This window comes from Chelonia mydas, chromosome 7, assembly GCF_015237465.2.
Source record: "Chelonia mydas isolate rCheMyd1 chromosome 7, rCheMyd1.pri.v2, whole genome shotgun sequence".
NCBI lineage: Eukaryota > Metazoa > Chordata > Testudines > Cheloniidae > Chelonia > Chelonia mydas.
In genome coordinates, this window is record NC_057853.1 from 57,883,971 (window position 1) to 57,904,918 (window position 20,948).

Below are 20,948 nucleotides of genomic sequence, written 5' to 3' on the forward strand. Positions count from 1 at the left end.
TTGCATACATGACCTCAACTTTATACTTCCTGATTTATTTATTTTTGAGTGCTTGACTTTGCAACCTTAAGTAGTGTGCTCTTAATGTAGTTTCTTTGCATGGAATTTCCTAGGTTGTTTTGACAGACTAAAATAAAATAAAATAGTGCCTTACGTGGTCAGTTTGGTTAGGCAGTGTAAGAATGCCCAAAGTGAAAAAAGGGCATGCCATAAATACAGGCGTGATCTGTCTGTGTGCACCTGAGAGCACAATTTTGCCCAAATCCACCACAGACAAAATATCAACTCACAATCTTAAGCAAAAATGAACGAGTGGGGAACGTGATTTTAGAATACAAGGGAGAGATCTTCAAAAGCACTAAGGGATTTTGGAGTGCAAATACCTTCTTCTTTCAGTGGGACTTGTGATCCTAAACAGGCAAAGGTCAGCCCCTCCCACACAGCACACGCACCTGTTGCTGTATCTGCAGGAACTTTGGAGAGGGTTTGCAGCTACAGGCAGCAGGGGGCGCCACACACTGCATGGGGGACTCTAACCTGCTCTTTGGGCTCTTAGGTGCCTTTCTAAAGCCGCATTGTGGGGTGGGGGGTTCATCAGAATGGCAAGGATTGTTCAAATCCCCAGGCAATACCAGAATTGAAGCATTAACTACCACGTGCTACATCGATGTGAAACTGTCATTCTAAAATGGCTAGTGCCCATTCCCAGTCCTTGCACTTTGGCCTGTCGCTGGATTTCAGCAGCTACAATGTATGTGTTAACCGGTTGGAACCGATCCGGATCGGACAGGGATAGAACCCAACCCACACCCTGCATCTCATGCTGCCTTGGGTGACTCTAGCTAAGTGCTGTAGCTGAGGGGCATCCCCAGTGCAGGAGGAGTGGAAAATACTTCCCATAGGCTGCAAATGAGGATCTACGAGGGTCCAATCCAGCGGGGACATCTGCTACTGCTGGTCTATAATTCTGTGTGGCCTCCTTGGCTCTGCTGCTACAGGGGAAGGGCAGGAGGCTGTGACTTCACCCAGGCCACACTCCGCCCGTGGCCCTCAAGGCTGCAGAGGGAGAGGGCTGGTGTTCTGCTCGGTGCACTAGCCCCTGCTACCGCTGGGAGACTCCTGGTTGTGCTCCAGCGCCATCAGGCAACCCTCTCCCTGCAGCAGGTGGGCTCCAGGCAGTAAGCAGAGCCCAAAGGGGCAGGTTAGAGTCCCCCATGCAGTGTGTGGCGCCCCCTGCTGCCTGTAGCCGCAAACCCTCTCCAAAGTTCCTGCAGATGCAGCAACAGGTGCGTGTGCTGTGTGGGAGGGGCTGACCTTTGCCTGTTTATGTGTGTGAGTGTAGGTCAGGGGACCCTGAAGGGGTCGTAGCCAAGCAGGAAAGGCTCCCTGCGTGTGGATTGGGTTTCAGAGCCTGGGCCAGGGATTAGGAATCTGGGGGGATGGGACCTGAGAGAGGTTTCACGACTGGGTTGGGTTGGGAAGGAAAGGGGGGTGAGGAGTGCTGCACTTTGGAGGGGGTAGTTTTTGAGCTAAAGGGGGAGCTTCTCCTTCACCTTGTCACCCTTCTTCCCCACTCCTGCCACAGCTGCCCCATCCCTGCAGATACCTCTGACCTGGTTTTCTGTGTCCTCCCCTCATCAACGTCTCTCCTCTCCTCCCCTGCACTTGGCACACTGGCTGCAGGGTAGCGTCTGACCATTTCAGAGGTGGGGTCCCAGCTGCGCACTGTTGGGCACTGTTACCTGGCTGTGACATCATCAAAAAGGCCCAGCCAGCCCGTGAGGATGCGGCTTTTGCCAATCTGGTCAAGATTTTCAAAAAATAAGGGCCCAAAAGTGCAGCTCCAAAGTCCATATGTAGGAGCTTCAATAAGGGGCCTGATTTTCAAAAGTGCTGAGCCCCCAGCAGCTCCCGCTGACGTCAGAGAGAACTGCTGAGGGCTCCGCACACTCAAAACAAGGGGCTCGGGAGTCTAAAGGGCATGTAGGAGCCTAACATTGAAAATCTTGGCTTTGGTGTCCCCACCCCGAGACGAATTACACATGGGCCATGACCTGGAGAGGCAGAAGGGAGCCCAACTCCCACTGACCTGCAATGGGTGTTGTGCCTTAACACACATGTTCTTTTGAAAATCCCAGCCCATGTCTCCTCCCTGGTGGAGCGCTCTGCAGTGCATTTGCCAGAGATCAGAGAAAGAGAGGCCCTGGGGCTCAGCACCCACCTTCTTTTAAACTAAAGGAGAAAGGGGATCCATGCTCAGCAATTCAGAGAGCAGAAAGAAGTGAGATGTCTTAACATCCTGGGCCCAACTCACAACACATTAGGGGGCTCTAGGCTCAATTCTCTACCCACCCTGGTCTGGGCAGATTTGTAGAGGGTGAAGCGGGTGGGTGAGTTTGCCTAGATCTAGATGGGAAACAGCTTTCCTTTCCCTAGGCTTTTCAAGATACCCCCCCCCCCCAAATCCCATCCAAAATCTGGATGAGTCAAAATCTTCACAAATTGGGAATGTGGAGGGCAGGTGGCCGGAAATTGGTTCGGGTCAATTGAAATGGTTTGTTTCAGTAATCTCAAAACCTTTTGTTTCAATGCCGACCATTTTTAATTCTTTTTTTTTTAACTATCATTAGCTTCGATTTAAAAACAAAGAGTAGTTTTAAACCAGAATTTTTTAGTTAGAAAATATCAAAATGAAAAGTTTTGACAATTTCAAAACTTGAAAAGAAAATTTTTTTTTTAGTTGAAAAATTCATTAAAACCAACTCTTTCCTGGGCAAAGTTCTGGTTTTGATAAATTGGGATTTTCTGATTTTTCACTGAAAAATTCCTCACCAGCTTGACTCTTGCCCTGGGCATCAGGCTTACCGTGGTAGATCCAATCACCGGAGCTTCTGGACTTGCTTGGCTATGGACATCTCTATCTCAACTGGTCTCTTTTGTGTACAGATCTCAGATTTGCATGGAAGTGGAAATAACATTGCAAATGACCCAGGGTGCTGCTGAGTGCTACAGAAAGGGGTTCTGTGGCAATGGTTTGTCATTTTACACTTGCTACATTTCCTTTCAACTACAGTTTTTTAAAAAGTCTCATAAAAAATCGAAGTGCATGAATGGAAGTAAAAAAATAAGAACATTTGTATGATTTTTATAAATAAACAGCACAGCAAGAATTAAATACAACGCGGCCAAAGAACATTTAGCCAGACACCGGCTTTTACAGCTTGTTCTCCTCAAACAGGATCTGGGCGTAGACCGTCGTGGTGGGCACACCTTTGGCTGCCTGATGGGGCTTGATCAGCTCAAGTTCGGCGTACATTAAGTTCTCCTCTGCAATTTTAGGCTACAAAACAGAACCACAAAATAGAACCATAGGGTTAGAAAGGATTGCAAGGATCATCATATCTAATCCCCTGCCAAGATGCAGGATTTGTTGTGTCTAAACCATCCAAGACCGACGGTTATCCAGCCTCCTTTTGACACAACTGCCCTAGGCATCTGTTCCACTGTCCTACTGGCCTTACAGTTAGGATGTTTTGCCTGAGATTTAATCTAAATTTAAAATAAATAGTTACAAGGTTCTTATGGCCCTCCCAGTGGGATGGCTGAGTACGAAGGACTGCTGTAGTGTCTTACCCAATGAGCCAGATTTTAAAGGTGTTCAGCTGCCTACCTCCTATGAATTTCACTGGGAACTAGATGGGTAAATACTTTAAAAAAATCTGGTCCAATAGGCCTTGTTTTCCTCTCAGCTCTACGCTGCAGCAAACCAGTTTACTCCTCACTAGAACTTGCTTGGGGTTGGCGGGAAGGAAGGGAGAAAAAAATCATGAACATCTGTCAAGGTTCCTTCCCCACTCTGAACTCTAGGGTACAGATGTGGGGACCTGCATGAAAACCTCCTAAGCTTACTTTCACCAGCTTAGGTTAAAACTTCCCCAAGGTACAAATTAATTTTATCCTTTGCCCCTGGATCCACTGCCACCACCAAACTTTAACTGGGTTTACTGGGAAAAGTAGTTTGGACACGTCTTTCCCCCAAAAAATCCTCCCAACCCTTGCACCCCACTTCCTGGGGAAGGTTTGGTAAAAATCCTCACCAATTTGCATAGGTGACCACAGACCCAAACCCTTGGATCTTAGAACAATGAAAAAACATTCAGTTTTCTTACAAGAAGACTTTTAATAGAAGTAAAGGAATCACCTCTGTAAAATCAGGATGGTAGATACCTTACAGGGTAATTAGATTCAAAACATAGAGAATCCCTCTAGGCAAAACCTTAAGTTACAAAAAAGACACACAGACAGGAATAGTCATTCTATTCAGCACAGTTCTTTTCTCAGCCATTTAAAGAAATCATAATCTAACACATACCTAGCTAGATTACTAACTAAAGTTCTAAGACTCCATTCCTGTTCTATCCCCGGCAAAAGCAGCATACAGACAGACACAGACCCTTTGTTTCCCTCCCTCCTCCCAGCTTTTGAAAGTATCTTGTCTCCTCATTGGTCATTTTGCTCAGGTGCCAGTGAGGTTACCTTTAGCTTCTTAACCCTTTACAGGTGAGAGGATTTTTCCTCTGGCCAGGAGGGATTTTAAAGGGGTTTACCCTTCCCTTTTATTTATGACAACATCTTTGGGGGGAATTGTACCTATTTTTTTTTTCCAAAATTTTGCAATTTGAATTTTTGTTTTTGTATTTCTCAATTCAAAAGTTCAGTATTTGAAAAGTGGCCACCAGCCGTGTGGTTGGTCAGAAAAACGGCAGAAAAAATGTTCCATTTCCCCCTTTATTTTCAAATTTCAAAGTATTAGAAATTTCTACCAGCTGTGCTCCTCACATGCACCAGTGTCCATCACACAACAATCAGACTCAGAGGCAGCTACTTTTACTCGCTGTTATTAGTATGTGGTGTTTTTACATTACCTAAAACTCTCCTCAGTGCCTTACAGAATAAGCCAAAGGCCAGTTTCTCCTCTTACCCTGACTGTACACCACTGTGGTGCTTGACTTCAATGGGGCCTCTCCTGTTTTAGATGAGGTCAGACTTAGGCCAAGGTCCCTGTCCCAAAGAGGCTAAAGCATTGTTAAAATTGGTGAATGTTTGACCCAAAACAAGATACAGACAACTGAGTTAACATGTGTGGTTTTATTTAACTAATTATAAATATGCCACAGAACAGCCATCAGGTGATATACCACTGTTCAATTCATCTGGATTCAGACTGGTTTCAGGACATGGGACCTATATCCTGGGTCTTCCAGTCTCTCACACTCTGAAGTGACTAGTGTTGATATATGCAGTGTTGTAGCCGTGTCGGTCCCAGGATATTAGAGGGACAAGGTGGGTGAGGTGATACCTTTTTTGGACCAGCTTCACTCTGTTGGTGTGAGAGACAAGCTTTTGCACTTACACAGAGCTCTTTTTCGGGCTCTGTGACTATTCCCTCTGAGTCAGTCCCTTAATCCTCTTCTGTTGCTATTATCTGGACTCCCTTCATTTTTGCCTTGAATATCACTCAGTATCTGTGTTTATTTTCAGATATACTCGCTTGCGTTTTTCCAGCATAAATCTCATTTCATTATATCCTCTCCATAGGTCTGCTCCTGAGCCCCTGTCCTCGGGTTGAGTGTGCTGAGGAAGTGGTATCTCGTTGAAGTCAACTCACAGGAAGAGGGGCTAGGTGGGTGAGTAAGGTGGTTTGGAGGATTAGGACCAGTGGCCTCGCTCCTGCAAACACTCATGTGTTTATCTTCGACTACATGAGTAAATCCCATTCAACCTCAATTTCTGCGTGGCACAATGCTGCAAAACTGGGGTATCAAATTTCTGTTCATTTTCATAGCTCATAGACGTTTAAGGCCAGGAGGGCCTATTGTGATCATCTAGTCTGGCCTCCTGCATGATCACCCAGTGATTCTTGCGTCAAGTTCGGACCTCATGACTGAGCTAGAACATCATTTTTACAAAACGTGCATCCCATCTTGATTTGAAGACTCCAATGTTGGAGAATCCATTACATCCCTTGATGGATCCAACGGTCAGTTACCCTAACTGTTAAAAAGGTGCTCCTTATTTCTAGCCTGAATTTGTCTAGCTTCAACTTCCAGCCATTGGATCTTGTTTTGCCCTTTGTCTGCTAGACTGAAGTGCCCTTTGGAGGTTTCATAATCGTCTGTGCCCCTCACCCCCCCCCTCTCCTCCCAGCTGGCTTTTATTTAATACAAAACCTAAAATAGGGAGCTCTGCTAATTTAATGTCCCATTAATCAGAACAGTAAGAATACGCAAAGCATTTAGGCTACAATGTAAAACATACAGCACGAGATCCACCCTAAAAGCCTGAAGTGACTGGGAGTTTTGCCATTGCCTTCAGTGAGAACTGAAGTGGGCCCTAAATGTAAAATTGCATGATGCAGGTGGAGACTCTTCCAAGACTGAATCTGGTGAGCTTTGGCAAACTGGTCATTGCCAGTTTAAAGCTCTGCATTGCTCAAGACTGTGCCAGTTCATCCTTTGCAATGGAAATGTTTACATAGCTTTGTAGAAATCAATAGCTTGGGGCAAACTCAACCCATGTTTGCGTTCCCCTCTGCTGTTTAATTACATTTCACGTTTGTTTCCATTTAGAAAATGCCGTGTGTCCTAAAATAGCCACCCCGACGCCCAGCTCATGTAAATTTTAGAACTAAGATTCATGAAATCATATTGTCCAGGTGTTTTATTATATTATCTCAAAATTGCATTGTTTTCTAGTGTAGATTATCTCTTTATTCCTACTTTATTCTATTATGTTTGGATATGAAAAATAACACTAGATTCCCCAAAACAGGTCATCGGGCAACGTTGGCTGATGTTTTGCTTTCATACATTTTTATGATGTTCCTATAGTAAACATAATTTAATAAAGCCAAAACACACTAAATAAATAATTGCATCTAGAAAAGCAATAAAACCAAATAAAATTAGTACTTTCATAAGTGGAAAAGGTACTGCAATTACTGCTACAAGCAACAGCACACCATAAAATGTGTAGAATAATTTCCCATATGCATATTTCTAGTATGTAATAATTTGATTGAAAATATGAGGAAACACACAGGAGGTTCAAAATTGAGAAGTGTGTACAGCTTTCAGCAAAGGATGTGTAATAACAGTACATGGGAGCCAATGCTATTTTAAAGGTCCTATAATATCTAGGGTTTTGTGGGGGGGCGGGGGGGGCGGGGGTTCTAGCCACTTTTCTGTATTTCACTCATTGGCCATGTGTTTAATGCTCTTTTGCTGATTTGCTTATCTGAAAATACATTTTCAGACAGGCAGGCAAAGAAAACGAATTCTGCAACTCCTCCTCTCGTTTACGTCTGATAGCATTTTGGCAAGGTAAGAGCTGGGAAAATGCCACCCCTCTGTTACCGGAACGGTACCACCCCCTTAATAACAAAAAAATTCATCAGCAGGGCTGGAAGATGAGAGAAATGAATGACTGGCCATTCACCCTCTATATTTCAAAGAAGTGTGTGGGTTAGTTAGCAATGCAACCACAACTATGACTGACCACATTGCTACGCACTTTGGAAAATTAGACGGTTGGTCTAAAATGGTGTCAAAAATGAATTCTTCGGAATCTAAATCACTTCCAAAGCAAGGTTTCTAGATTCAGAGCCTTCATCTTGGTAAATATCATTTTTTCAGGCTTCGTGATCAATACAGTGTAACATACATCACAGAATCATAAAACTAAGAACCACCATCATGATTCTCCTTCCAAGTCTTCTTCAGGTTAATTTTTAAGTTACTCCAGTAATGAAGCTTCTCTAGGGAGACTATTCCATAGAACTCACCGCTAGCTATATCTTTCCTGATAGTCAGCCTGCATAACTCACTCTCTGAGATGTTAGAGTTGAGCTGGAAAAGACTTTTTTTAAAGTGGGTTTGTACCATTTATTGCTTTTTTTATGGCATACAAAAAAGGCCTGAAAGATGTGATGTCTAAAAAAAATAATTATTGTTTAATTTTGACCTTAGAATTATCAGGAATGTCAAGTCTGGTTTAGCTAGAGAATTTCTGGGAAGTCTCAGGGATGTTGATTGTGAGCTCTAGCTGAAGGAGTGAAGGGTTTAGAACCTTTAAGCAAGGATATCTTTATCCAAAGTGGTAATTTTGAGCAGTCTGACAAAGTAGCCCATGTTCCCCCCCTTCTTAATAGCTGAACTTTCACTCTCTCGGCTCTTGTGATCTCACCATTTTGCTAGCTCTCTGCTTCCACCCCCTGCTGAATGTGAATTTCTAATTTAAAAAACAAGCAGATTTTTTTTAAACCAGCCATTTGGGCTTCCTCTATCCATCGTAAAGAAGCAAAAAGGCCCAAACCTGATCGATTCCACTTGGGGGTCATTTTTAAATCTCAATGGACAGAAAAGCTTCGGCAACTACTGCATCAGCTACAGATGTTAGCAATGAAGTTCAGTGTCTCCACATTCTTGCGCCACTATCAGACTGCCATGGTGAGTGACTCTAACAAGGGCGAGGTGGAGAGAAAGTGTTATATTTACTTGCCCCGGTGAATTACCACCTGTTTATTTTCTGGCCTGCGCAAATACATGAGTCCCAAACAGGTATAAAATTTATACTAGCTCTTGTGTACTACAGAAACCCTTCAGAGTGAAACCCTCCTCTGCCTGGCTGCACTCAACTGGGGGTGTGTACAGACTAGGAGAGCGGGAATGAAGCAGGGGCAGTTGTACATTAACTCCCAAAGCTGTCTTGCCAACAGCTGACTCGGTAGCTCAGGGTGGGTGACTGCACTGTGCTGTCAGGTGTCGATTGCCACTTCAGAGAAAAGACGATTAGCTTAAAAATGCCACATGTAGACATGAGTTGTGACATTGCTTCTTTGATCCAAATGCTCTCTGACATGAACCTTTCCAAGTCTCCGCCCTCCCGCCCCCCCCCCCGCCCCCAAATCCAATCTGGTCTCTCAAGAGTTGAGTTTTTCAACCATGCCCAGATGCTATAAATTACTCTTTCCTTGGTATTTTCCCAAATGGACACTCTTTCACTCATTTTCTTTTGCACATGCCAGACACAAAGCTTGGGTCCTTTCCACTTGATATTTGAGTAACATCCTGTTTTGCACTCCTGCTCTGTGACCGCTCCACATGAAGAGGGCTGATGTTATCCAGATGGTGCAGCTCAGACGCATAAATATACAGTGTCACATGCAAATATTTACAGCAGCAAAAAGCATTGACAGGCCTCTCCAGGCCAGATGAAACTGTCCCAGCCCAAGGACAGATCATTGGTCCTCTCTGCAGAAAGGCAGCATAAATCACAGAGTGCAAGGGAATGAAACTGAAGAGACACCCTCAGTCCAGATAGTCTTTTGTGCAAGCCCCAGGCTGTTGGAGCCAGGACTATGTGGGACAGCTGCCATGTTGGCCAACCCTGGGAATTGAACTGGGGACCTCCAAAGGGAAAAACATGAGTCTCTGTGGCTTGCGCTAAAGAGGTAGTATGTGTAGTGGGGGGCTGTAACAGACTCTCATCCTCTCTCAAGAGGGTGCGGTGGAAGGACGTGTAGCATCCACTGGCCAGTGGCTTATACATGTGCCCTACAGAATGCCGTGTAGGAATTCCCATGGTTAATGTTGCCAGATGCAGCACAAACTCCTGCTCAGTAGCTTCTGCCTCCTCCTATGGGGCACGGGGGATTGGAGGGAGCAGCACACAGCTCTTTGGCGCAGAGCCATTGGCATCATGATACTCCGTGCGGCTGTTCGGCTACAGGGAATGAGCCCTTGGGAGCCACAAGCTTTCCTCAGGATTCTCTACAGATCCTTAGGATGGTGGGGCTGATGGACCGCGTGCCCCACCCCTGAAGAGGCTGCTTTAAAGCCTCCTTTTCTCCAGCTGCACCTTTTTTCCCTGATTGGGGGGAGGGGGGGTGGCGGATTCAGCTCACTGCATTCTTATGAGTCCTCAGGCCTTCAGCAGCCATGAGCCACATGTGACTTTGCAGGAAGGAATCTTCCTGGCTGCCCCAATCTCCTGATCTCCTGAGCCTCTGCAGGCCCTGGGACGGTGGAGCTCTTTCTGGGGATTTCCCCCTGTTTAGCAGATGGGGTGAGCACACAGGGGGCAGAGGAGGTTTTATTCATAGATCCCAAGGGCTGAAGGGACCATTGTGATCATCTAGTCTGACCTCGTGTATAGCTCAGGCCATAATTAATGATTCCTAGATAATTCCTAGACCGGAGCTTTTAGAAACACATCCAGACTTGATTTTAAAATTGCCAGTGATGGAGAATCCACCACAACTCTTGGTAAGTTGTGCCCATGCTTAATTATCCTCACTGTCAAAAACGTACGCCTTATTTCCAGTCAGAATTTGCCTAGCTTCAACTTCCAGCCATTGGATCGTGTTAGAACTTTCTCTGCTAGATAGAAGAGCCCATTATTAAATATTTGTTCCCCATGAAGGGACTTATAGACTGTGATCAAGTCACCTCTCAACCTTCTCTTTGTTAAGCTAAATAGACTCAAGGAGCTCAATCTATCACTATAAGGCAGGTATTCTAATCCTTTCGTCATTCTTGTGGCTCTTCTCTGAACCCTCTCTGATTTATCAACATCATTCTTGGATTGGGGGCATCAGAACTGGACACAGGATCCCAGCAGTGGTCACACCAGTGACAAATACAGAGGTAAAATAACCTCTTTACTCTGACTCGAGATTCCCCTGTTTATATATCCCGGGATCACATTAGCCCTTTTGGCCACAGCATCACACAGGGAGCACATGTTCAGCTGATTATCCACCATGACCCCCAAATCTTTTGTTTTTTGTGAATGCTAGTGCAAATCCCATTGACTGTGAGAAGCCCCAGGGGATTCTTGCTGTCCAGGTGGCACACAGGGACTTGGGCTCAATATTCAAACCTGAGTGACTAACGCGAGGTGCTGAAATCCATATTTGGGCACTGTAGTGAGACAGAGTGGCCTCCCTCCGAGTAGGAAAGTGAGGGACTACTACACTCCCCATGGTGGGTGGAGCTACATCCGCCGTGCCCCCACCCCCCACCCTACTGGAAGTCCTGAGGTTGGACAGGAAGTATAAAAGGACTGCCCGGAGCTCATCTGGGGCTGGAGCACCGGAGGGAGCAGACGGCTCTTCCAGGGAGCTGGGCTCTCAACAGGATCTCAAAAGAGGCTTTGAGCGGAGCTGCGTCCTGCAGCCAGAGGAGACAAATAAATGCCCCGAGGAGCTGCCAGGACCAGCATCAGACGAATGCCCTGAAGAGCTGTGGGGACTGCCGGCAGCCGAGTACCCCGAGGAGACAGAGGACCTTTGGACTGCAGAGCCCTACGCTCAGACTGGGGAAGGAAGTAGCCCAGGGGAACCAGACTCTGGTCCAGTTCTGCTTCCGGAGTGTGAGTCAGCGTGTTGCAGTGGGATTCCCTGCTGACCCAGTGGCGGAACACTCTGCCACAGTTAGGGCCCTGGGCTGAGACGCGGTGGAGTTGGGTGGGCCCGCATCCCCCTATTCCCTGCCATTTCACCTCTGGAGTGGCAGCCTCCCCACCTGAGGCCCAAGAGGCCTGCGTTTGTCTGCCGTGCACCCGAGCCAGGACGCCAGATCCCAGACTGCTTTGTCTGCTGTGTCTGGTCTGCCCCTGCCTAAGGGCCCGGAGCTCACAGACTGTGCTCCGCCCTGCCCCGGGAGACAGTACTCCCTTATAGACTGTTAATTACTGTTGGCCCCAGCCAGAAGGTGCCGCCGGGCTATAGACTGTGCTCTGCCCCACCAAGGGGCCCGGAGTTTCTCCTACAAACTGTGACTTGCAGTCTGCCTGTAGTGAGGCAGAGTGACCTCCCTCCCCATTTTGTATGTTCCACACAAAGGAGCATGGGCAGGTGGAGAAGGTTTCCAAGACTCCTGCAGTCCTGTCCTTCCAGAGATCCCAAGAGCTAGGGAGGATGGACCCTTTCGCCCTCAACAGTGTTTGAGCAATGAAACAGTTTACAATTCAGAAGCAGAGATAATGCTACAGCCTTGGATCGAAAAGCCTGAGCTAAAAGATCCCATTTTGTTAACCAAGGCTTTAACAATCTCATCAACCACTATCTGTGATCCAACCACTGAAGGGGGTCAGTGTGCAACACTGAGTGCAAGTGGCCTACAAGAACACTTCGCTTTCATTGAAATTTTCCAAACTGCTTGGTGCTGGTTTAACTGGCAAAACTCCCGTTGGCTTCAATAAGAGCAGAGTCTGGCCAACCCAAGGTGCTTTTGACAATCCCATACTTTACACCCAGTGGAAAATCCAGCCAGAAAGTCAGATTTTCCCTTGGAAGAGAGTTTTAAAAATCGCTTATGCAGACACTTGTGACAAGTTAGCGCTTCTGCAAAGATGCAGCTGGATCTGCAAGTTGAATTAGTCCTTGGAAATGAAAGCAAAATGCAATTGCTGGCCAATGTGAGCTCTGAAATGTCAAGGGTTCAATTGAGTTTCCACACGAAGGGATCAATAAATATGACACTGGAATGTCAGATGCTGTCCTTAGAGTTAGAAATATGAATCGAGCTTTCCACGGTGGGGACGTCTGCTTGCCCAGGACAGAAGGGCCGTTTCTCTCACATAGCGTTCCCCCTCTCCAAGATAATGTATGTGCCCATTCTTTATTTACCAGGAAAGTAACTGCTATAGGAAAATCCTACACTGTCATTGCACAGATGGACTTTGGCGCTAAGCAGGAGGTTCGTCTATCCTTAGTTCAAACAGGTTTTAGCCCCTCTCAGTGTAATAGCTCATCCCTAGTATAATGCCACCAAAGTCATCAAAGTTACACCAGGGATGGATCTGGTCCACTGAGTCCCATTTTGATCACCTCCTCTTAAGAAGATATCATGGGGATTAAAAAGATCCCAAGAAGGGGAATAAAAATGGTTAGAGTTCTACTGGGACTTTCATTAGAGAGAGACACATCAAAAATGTCATTACACAAACCTCATCTGCTAAGGGGTTTTGTATATTTTCAGTGCTTAGCCCAGCTCCATCCAAAGGTCTGACAAGGTTTCACAAACTGTTTCTGTTCATATGTGAAGCTAGGAGGATTTTTGGTCTTGGCATGAAAGCTGCTGTAACTCAACAGGTTTGAATGCATTGTGCTTTGAATTTAAACCTGAATGTGAATGCAAACTTCAGGGAGTGCAAAAGAAATGTCCTCATGAACCCCTCAAATTCCCAACTGCTAATTTCACCACAACTCCTACAACGTGTATCTGAGAAGAGATTGCAAAAACAAGATTTATCTAGTGTGGAAAGGAGATGAGTAATGGGACTGGATGAAAGGCTTCAAGATGACAGAGGGACCCGTGAAAATGGATCAGTCCATTTTTCTATGTATATTTGCTCAATTTCATATCACTCCTACAGAGATCATTAATATCTTGAGAGTTCACATCTGAGTCTGACACATCCTGGGAAAAATAACCTTTCCAAAAACACATGGCACAGTCTTTGACTCCTACTCAACAAGGGGGAGCTCATGTCTGATCATTCATGTGGTCAGACTCACCAGATCACTAGGTCTATATATATATATATAATGTACAACATACTTTTCACTCAGGGAATGAACCAAACTCATCCCTGGTATAACCCCAACTGGAAAAATAATCATGCAAAAGTACCAGTTTAGGCATATAATGGACTGCCTCACGGTTACCAGGTTAATAATTGTAATGGGGAAAACAACCTGAATGGCATTTTATTCAATCATTAAAAAAATCACTCACCCAAGGCACATAGATGAGTACAATGTTGTAGGTAAAGGATGAATTTGTTCCCATGCCTGCAAGAGGCTACAGCTATAAAATGACTAGTTTAAAAATGTCACTCCAAAGTCACAATCAGATATTGGAAAGTGCTTCAGGAAGCAAGGGTTTGTAAAGCAGCTAAAATCATGTCTTTGTATTTCACAAGCTTATTTCTGAGACAGTAATTGGATTGTTTCTAATTCACGGATACTTAAACCCCTTAATTATGCTATGGTGCTAGCTCCTAGGACATAATATTCATGTTCTCCCTGCAGTGAGTGTGGAGTTACTATGGTTGATTGTAGTGCCAGGAACATTTTCCTGGAAGCTAACCGTCAAAGGGATGTTTGTTTAGGAAAACATAAGCTGTAATGCTTTTAACCTGCTCTGTGTAGGCATGTGCTCTCAGTGTCTTCTTAAGAAGATGACAGTGATGTGAAATATTTAACTACATTCACTATACTTAAAAGTAAATGCTTATTATGGGGAGCCACACTGAAGGAAAAGTTTGATTTATAGGGAAATATATGCACTAAGAAATATGACCAAATCATACCTTCCTTGGACATCTTCACTGGTTTCCTGTCCTCCTAGACTTAAAAAAACACCTCCGAGGTTTTGGAGTTGTCCTTTTGGAAGAAATGTTTGCAGGGGCTAGTCATGTTGATGAATTAAGCATTAGACTCTAATTTCTTCAGGGCAGGGCCTGTCCTTAGTGTTGTGTACTGTACAGCTACTGAGTGGATTGTCAGCACTTAGCACAGAATAATAATTAAGGCTGAGTTTTTCAAAGCTGCAAACAAAATTTGAGCACCCAGTTAAAATTAATAGGAATTGGGAATCCAAAACTCCCAGGTGGCTCTGAAAAAAATCCAGTTTAAAAGTAGGAGCTTTATAAGCATATATCAGAAAAGGGAGCCTGCATCAGCTTTTGGGAGTGTTCTGCCCTTGCCTACCTATAGCCAAAGTGACTTCTTTAGCCCTGTCTCAGTCTTCTATAGCCCTGGACCTCTCCCCTCTCTCAGATGGCTGTGACATCATCAGAAAAGTCCAGGAAAAGGTATGAAAACCAAATCCTGAAGAATTAAGACCCTTAATAATGAAATGGCTAGTGTGCTTTACCTTTCCAAAGCACTCGACTCTGTAGCTGAGGGAGTCATTTGTAAGAAATAATTTATCTGACCAATTTGGAGGCATGGAGAAGTTACGTAATTGGGCCACGGCCACACAAGTCAGTGGCTGAGCAAGGAATATTCCCAATCCTGTGTTTTAACCCCCAAACATTCCTCTCTTTAAAAACCCATGTCTAGGTGTTCATGTCAGTGCTTGATTAAGGACTGCAGGCTATGGGTCTGATCCAAAGTCCATTAAACCATGGGGAGTCTTTGACTTTCATGGATCAGGCCCTAAATTTGCTAAAGCTCAGCAATGTGACAGATATCAAAGATGTTTTATTGAGACTCTGTTTTGAAGCTGGAACTCTGTGCTCCTCCGAGGGCTTGGGCAACCAAAGCCAATCTCTGCGTGACAGCCGAAGGCCAGGCAAAACAACATGGATGAGGAAGCGTAAAACCATAAGACCAAACACTTCTGGATACATGCAGACAGGACTCCCACTGGCTACAACAGAAGATCCCCAGGGGCATGGAGGGCAGAATTTGGCCCATGGCTTTCGGCCTTTCTTACTCTCTGAGCTTCTAGCATCCCATAAATATACATCCCTCCTTGCATTTCAGCATCTCTGCTTCCTTTGATCTGCACACATCTCCTGCTGTCACTAAAGGGAAAGGACCGCAAGCGGAAGGCATAAGCATCAAGGGGACCATATAGTTTTTATTCCAGATGAAAGAAGAGCAATATGACTTGAGAAAAGTTTTTTAAAAGGCTTTTTGCAGGGCTGTGGATTTGAATGCATTATTATGTTTTTGGGGTTTTTTAATTTTCAATTGAGATTATGTCCATATTTTACGCAGGTTACCATATTCGTTTCTTTAATTCTTTTGTAAAATTCAACTGCAACCAATTCTAGCACATTAACAACAAAAGAAATTCTCTAGCTTATTATAAACATCCTTCCAGAAACCTAAAGCACATGTCCTCTGGAAACAATTTTGCTGGTATTTAGGTTATTATAAAACTTCTCCCACAACACTGGAATTATTTGGTAATGTGGCTCTGAGGCCTACCTTCATGGCTTAGGATTTCCAGAGCACTCTGTTTCCATCATAGTTGTGGTACCTTATCTCAGGTTGGGGGATGGGGAGAGGCTGCAAGAGAAGCTCACAACGCAACAGCTCTGTCTAAGCAAGTCTGTCTTTCCACTGACTATCATCAAGTGACCACACAGCACCTGTGAACGCAGATCTAGTGCAGAAGGCATTACTATGATGTCCTTTAGCCTAGCATAGGTAGCTGTGCCCTTGGGAGAATGCCAATAGGAAATATACAGTAAGTGGTGCAAACAGCCCTCCATCCATGGCACACCTCCTCCTCAGGTGTGCCCTCAGATAAAGAGTGAACTGATGCGTGATTGAGGGTCACACAGTGCTGGGCTTCTTGAGAAGTTCTCCTGTCCAAATCCCTTGGGGGAGACAGCCTGCTCTGATGGTCAGTGAGAAAACAGGCGTTAGGACCTCTGGGACTTACTTCCAGCTCAGATGGAAAACTGCCTGTGGGACCTCTGGCAAGTCAGTTAAGATTTCTGTGGTCCAGCTTATCCATCAGGGATCATAAGGACCATCTCCCCGAGGTGCCATGAGTGGTCACATGTCTAGAGCACTTTAATGATGGAACATGCCACATTATGCCCTGTCGTGTGGAAGGGGAGAGGAGTGTGGCTGCTGTGTGTGGCCCCTCTTCAAGTTGACTTCACAGAAGTTCCTCTGTGGGGTTCTACCTACGTGGATTTGGAGGTGGTGGGGGCAGAAAGAGGCAGGTATTTTTTTGAATCTCTCCATGCTCCCACAATGGGCTGGCAAAAGCTATAGACCAAGTTTGTGGTAACGTGCACATCTTCCCTCTTTGCCTCTTGGAGCCTTCATCAGCAAACACCAGGGGAAGCTATTGGTTGGGGTCTGGTGGCTCAGGAGAAGGGTTGGTTGAGGGGTTCATGCATAGCAGAGACCAAGGGCTTCCTTTTTGTGTCTAATGGGTCCTCAGAGAGCTGTGTGAATCCAGAGTGAAGCCATAGGTTGGGGGACAGAATCATTACCAGTTCCTCTTCCCCTGCGGGTGTGTGTGTGTGTGTTGGGGGGGTGATTCCCACAGGGAGCATTAGGATAGTGCTGAGTTTCATGAAAGTCTGAAAGGAGAAAAATTAATATTTCCCTTCTCACTTTCCCCTGTGCCTGTGTAACTCCACTGATTTCAGGGGAGTCACTCTTGATTTCCACTGCTGTAACTGAGCTCAGAATTAGACCCGAATTTTCCTCTCACTTACCCTCATAGCAATAACTCCACTGACTCACACCAGATTAATCAAAAGCAGAATTTGATCCTTAACATTCAGACCTCTTTGAGTGATTTTTTTTTTAACCAAAATCCTTGTGGTGGGCTTTTCTTGGGCATGTGTTTTATTCCATTTTTAACAGCCTAGATCAAATTGCTATGGCCTACTTAGCGCTGTTCACTAATTTGGAATCTTAATTTTTGAGCATGCACCTTCAGTATCTCAGCTGGGGCACCTGAAATTTCAGGCACTTTTGAAAATTTGCATCTTAAATGTTTTGATGGAAATCTGAACATAACGGCTACAAATTTCTTGGTAATTTTTATGAACTGGCATAAGGAAATTGCTACAAAAGTGTAACAAATTCCTTGCACATTCATGCCTGTAAATCCATTTAGGCTGCATTATTAATCTGATTATGGAGAGATGTAATAACTGTTATTGATTATGGGACCTAGGCTTTCATTCCCATGCTGTTTATAGCTTTAACTAGAGCCGACCAGAGGATGACAATTTCTTGTGACAGCAACACTTGCTTTTAAATTTGGTTTGGTTCTGCACTGGTATGAAACCAAAATGTTTTTGCGAAAACAAACTTGCATCAAAATGTCTATTTCTGGATCACAACTGGAGGTTTGCAGGTCTGGAAGGCCCGTGTATGTGGAAGACCCAGTTCAAGTCCCTGCACCGCCTAATTCCCAGCTGAGTTTTTCATCCCAGAACACTACGGATCAGGAAAAACAGGAAATTCTTTCCTCCAACTAAAAAATTTTGTCCAACCAGTTCCGATCCGATGTACTTTTACCCCCAGCGGGTCTGTAATGTCTTCTTTTTACACTCCACACCATGAACGGGACAACATGTTCTCATTGATAAGAGACATGGCTTATCCGAGGTGCAAACTTCGTGGTTTCCCCAGGGGTGCTTGACTCCCGCCCCACCCCAGGCCCCTCCCCCACTCCACTGCTTTCCCCAGGGCCCCGCCCCCTCCAAACCCACCCCGCCTCTTCCCTTCCCATTCCACTCCCTCCCCCGAGTGTACCCCACCCTCGCTTTGCCTCTTGCTGCCCCTGTTCCTCCCCCTCCCGCCCCATGCCTCCTGCACACCGCTGAACAGCTGATCACTGGCAGGCGGGAGGTGCTGAGGGAGGGAAGGAGCTGATTGGTGGGTACTAAGCACTCCTGCTATTTTTTTCCAGCCCCAGAGCACCCACAGAGTTGGTGCCTATATGGCATATTAAGTCAGATTTTTTCACCAATCAGCTTTGCTGTATGAGGAGGGTTACTATACCCAGGAATGGCTATTAGAGTGTGTCTATATAGAGGCTGTGACAAGTATAATCCATTTTGTGCAGATTTTGACTCTGCTGGGATATTAGGCCAGACCCTCATCTGGTACAGATTGGGTCGCTACACTGAAATCCACAAAATGATGCCAATTTATGCCATCCAGGATGTGGTCACACACCTTTACTGCAGGCATTGGGTTCAAACTTTGCCCGGGAACTTATATACGAAGGCTAATGGCACCTTGCAAATACCTGTCTGGGAAATTTCCCACTGTTGCTAACACTGCAGTAGTTCTAGTGTGCCTACGCTTCCACATTGTTTTTGTTGGGTGAATTCTGTTCTTTAAAAACAAGCCTGGATCAGCAGATGAACTGTACTCCTCATGCTCCAGTGGGTCCCCAGGTGTAATCTGATGTGAAAGAAAAGACAGCCAGGGAGGGAGACAGCTTCCAGATTAAAGCCTGACAGCAAGGCACTAACCCAGAGTCTGCTGACTGCACGGAATGGGAGCCTTCACTCACTTTGGAAAAATGAAGCAGATCACTTTCTTCGAAAAGCCTTTTTTTCCTGTCCCCCTCCAAAACAGACAGAGAGACTGAGCCTCAGCCGGGGCCATATGTGATGTAGCCGGCTGGAGAGTGAAAAAATATTTGGGGCCAGATTCACCAGCAGCGTTCCAGAGAGACGAAAGCAACTGGAATCAAATGTGCTTAAAGTTCAGCATGTGCTTAAGTACGGTGCTGAACCGAGGGCTAAGTCTGGCTGCGCATGTCATCTTTAAATAGGAGGTCTGAAGAAGGAAACATCTTAGCTACAGCAGCGGCCCTCAGGCACAATAAATAAGAATAATAGTAATTAACATTTGTGTATTTATATCGCAAAGTCTATAGGGTAGCAGCAGTCTCATGATTTTGAGTGTTTTACTCTGTGACCTCAATGTTCTTTGCACAAAGCGTTTGGATCATATAATAACCTCCATTTATGTAATTCCTTTCATGCACTTTGCAAACTTCACACCCTGCACTAGTGAAACCTGCCCACTCTGGGGAGGAATGCAACAGCCTTTCCAGGAACTCTCGCCTGGCAGGATGTTAATGAACCCAGTTGGAATTAGGCCAGGACTCCACAGTTAGCACCCATTCATGCATGAAGGGGCATGGAACGCTGAACGACCACTGACAACCAGGTACCCAGTTTTTCTCTCATCTGAAAGCAAAGCCATTAAACAGAAGCTTTGGGGACACAGTGCCCCATTGCCCTGCTGGGGTATTGATTCATTAGCAACAGTGAAAAATGTCAGAGTCTGCTTGGCTTGCTGGAGGTTCAGTCCATCAATGGCTATTAGCAAGATGGTCAGGGATGCAACCCCCATGCTCTGGGTGTCCCTAAGCCTCTGTTTGCCAGAAGCTGGGAGTGGACGACAGGGGATGGATCACTTGACGATTACCTGTTCTGTTCACTCCCTCTGAAGCATCTGGCACTGGCCACTGTCAGAAGACAGGATCCTAGGCTAGATGGACCACTGGCTGTTCTTATGTTCTTGATCATTTGAGCCTGCAGACTAACCCTGAGACCAGGACCACATTGTGCTAGGCGCCGTAGAAACACGGGACAAAGACAGTCTCTGCCCCCAAGAGCTGACAATCCAAGTATAGGACAAGAGACAACTGATGGCTACAGACAGACCGACAGGAGTACAAGGAAACAATGAGACAACATTAGTCAGGATGCCAGGCAGTGGCATCAGTGCAGCAGTATCTGGAGGTTAGTTTGTTTTAAAGACCCATTCACCAACTGTCTTGGAAGTTTTCTTTTCTCTTAAGCTTTACAGATGGGTAAGTTCACTTACCTTTGTTACTCCCGATTTCCCCAGTTTGGAGCAGAATCAGGCCCTATATTTTGTATTGGAAAATGCTCAAACCAACGTTGCCATCTATCAAGTTTTGTGTTATCTGGTATTTTTCTCAAAGCTCCAACTCTTGGAGGCATGTGAGACTCAATCTCAGCTAAAAGAAAAGGAGTACTTGTGGCACCTTAGAGACTAACCAATTTATTTGAGCATAAGCTTTCGTGAGCTGCAGCTCACTTCATCAGAGTGAGCTGCAGCTCACGAAAGCTTATGCTCAAATAAATTGGTTAGTCTCTAAGGTGCCACAAGTACTCCTTTTCTTTTTGCGAATACAGACTAACACGGCTGCTACTCTGAAACCTGTCAATCTCAGCTTTCATTTAAAAAAAAATTACATTTCTAGCCCTTATGATTGCAGAGAAAAGCTTGACAAGACCCAAGTGTAAGCTAAAGGCTCAGGCACCAGAAGACAAAGGTGAAATATCCAAAGTGTATGACGTTAAAATGATCTCTTGATCCAATCTCACAACTTTCTGAA

At 45.3% G+C, this 20,948-nt stretch overlaps 1 protein-coding gene across 1 annotated transcript in view; it reads right to left on the reverse strand.

The window, feature by feature from the left end:
- Positions 1–3,129: 3,129 nt before the first annotated feature.
- VSTM4 (V-set and transmembrane domain containing 4) overlaps positions 3,130–20,948 on the reverse strand; it is a 54,423-nt gene continuing 36,604 nt past the window's right edge. The window contains exon 8 of the mRNA XM_007069562.4: positions 3,130–3,340. Within this exon, the coding sequence (XP_007069624.1) occupies positions 3,215–3,340 (126 nt within the window). The 3' untranslated portion in view covers positions 3,130–3,214. The remainder of the gene's footprint in view (positions 3,341–20,948) is intronic.